Source organism: Ammodytes marinus, assembly GCF_949987685.1.
Source record: "Ammodytes marinus genome assembly, chromosome: 9".
NCBI lineage: Eukaryota > Metazoa > Chordata > Actinopteri > Uranoscopiformes > Ammodytidae > Ammodytes > Ammodytes marinus.
In genome coordinates, this window is record NC_137213.1 from 30146374 (window position 1) to 30147926 (window position 1553).

The 1553-nt window shown below is 36.6% G+C and overlaps 1 protein-coding gene across 1 annotated transcript in view; it reads left to right on the forward strand.

Moving 5' to 3' along the window:
- Window positions 1–498, forward strand: part of LOC307255854 (WD repeat-containing protein 37) — a gene marked incomplete at its 3' end in the record, with an annotated part of 23292 nt that extends 22794 nt beyond the window's left edge. The window contains exon 15 of the mRNA XM_080034660.1: window positions 367–498. Coding sequence (XP_079890786.1) covers window positions 367–498 — 132 coding nt within the window. The remainder of the gene's footprint in view (window positions 1–366) is intronic.
- Between the last annotated feature and the right edge of the window lie 1055 nt (window positions 499–1553).

The following is a 1553-nucleotide window of genomic DNA, read 5'->3' on the forward strand; positions in this document are numbered from 1 at the left end:
ATGTGTGATGTCACACATGGGAAAAGTAGGGTTAGACAGTGAGACCATATAACACTCTTTCTGCCTTTTCTCAGGCTAGGATGAACCAATTTCTAAAATGTTTGCACATTTATACTACATAGGATCTCAGAGTTCAATACACCTTCATATTTCCACCGGTGAAGTAGGCCTTTAAGAACTGAAAATAAAGAGTCATAATTATAGCAATAATAACAATAATTTCCTTAAGCCTATCAGCTCCACAAAACTCTCTCTGTATTTCTCAGTATGTCTATGTGTCTGGTTTTAAAATAAAAAATATAAAGCCATAGTAAAATAGCAATAATCACAATAAATTCTGTGTTGTTTTGTGTGCTATGTTATCAGGGTCACCGTCGTATGGTTTGCTGCTCGGCTTGGTGTGAAGACAACGCGTCCTGCAACCTGTTCACCTGCGGCTTCGACAGACAGGCGATCGGCTGGAACATCAACATCCCCGCGCTGCTGCAGGAGAAGTGAACCGAGTAACTGTGTAACTGCACAATGAAAAAAGACCACACATATACGCACTGCGGGCTTAAAGCGATAGTGTGTAACTTTTTAGAATGAAAAGACTTTAGAGTATCCCTACACTCACATTAAAGCTGTAGTGTGTAACTTTACAATGTAACGACCACACATATGCACTCCAGGCTTAAAGATACAGTGTGTAACTGCAATGAAACCACTTAGAGTATCCTTACACTCACACACTGCAGGCTTAAAGATATACTGTGTAACTTAACAAAGAATCAACTTCCCACACTTACACACTCCAGGCTTAAAGCTATCGTGTGTAACTTTACAATGAAACCACTTGAGTATCCCACACTTGCATACTGCAGGATTAAAGCTACAATGTGTAACTTTACAATGGAACTACTTAGAGCATCCCACACTCAAACTTGCAGGCGTCAAGCTACCGTCTGTATTTATTTAATTTTTTTAATAGGCTATATGTAATTTTTTTTTTTAAATATAAATTAATGATGGTAACATTCAGGCCATCACCAAACAAGTTGACACAAAGTTGATTAATCTATTTGGGGGGCAAGAGAAGTTACGCACTGTATCTTTAAAGGTTCTAAGTCTCCTAAAAGCTAAGTTTCAAGCTCCTTTTTGTCCGTAAAAACTTGTCAAAGTAAAAGTCACCTTTGTTGTCAATTTCTGCAATATGTACCAGACGTACAGAGGGATCGATAATATGTTTCTTTCCGCCCCACGGTGCAATAAGTACGAGTAATTAACAAAATATATATTAAATTATTATTATTGCATAAATTATTATACAATAAATAAATTCCAAGCGGTATAGAAAAACTTAAGAAATTGAAAATTGTGCAATATAAAAACATAGCGTACAATATGTGCAATGAAGTACATTCTAAACAGATTGTCACATGTTGTAAAGATGTAATGTGACAATTGACTAAATGAAAATGCTTTTAACAGCTGTGTTTTGAGCCCGCAGTTTCACCGTATTTAACCCCAAACTAAAGGGACTAAAGGAAGAGAAAAGGATTTGCGCTTGCTGT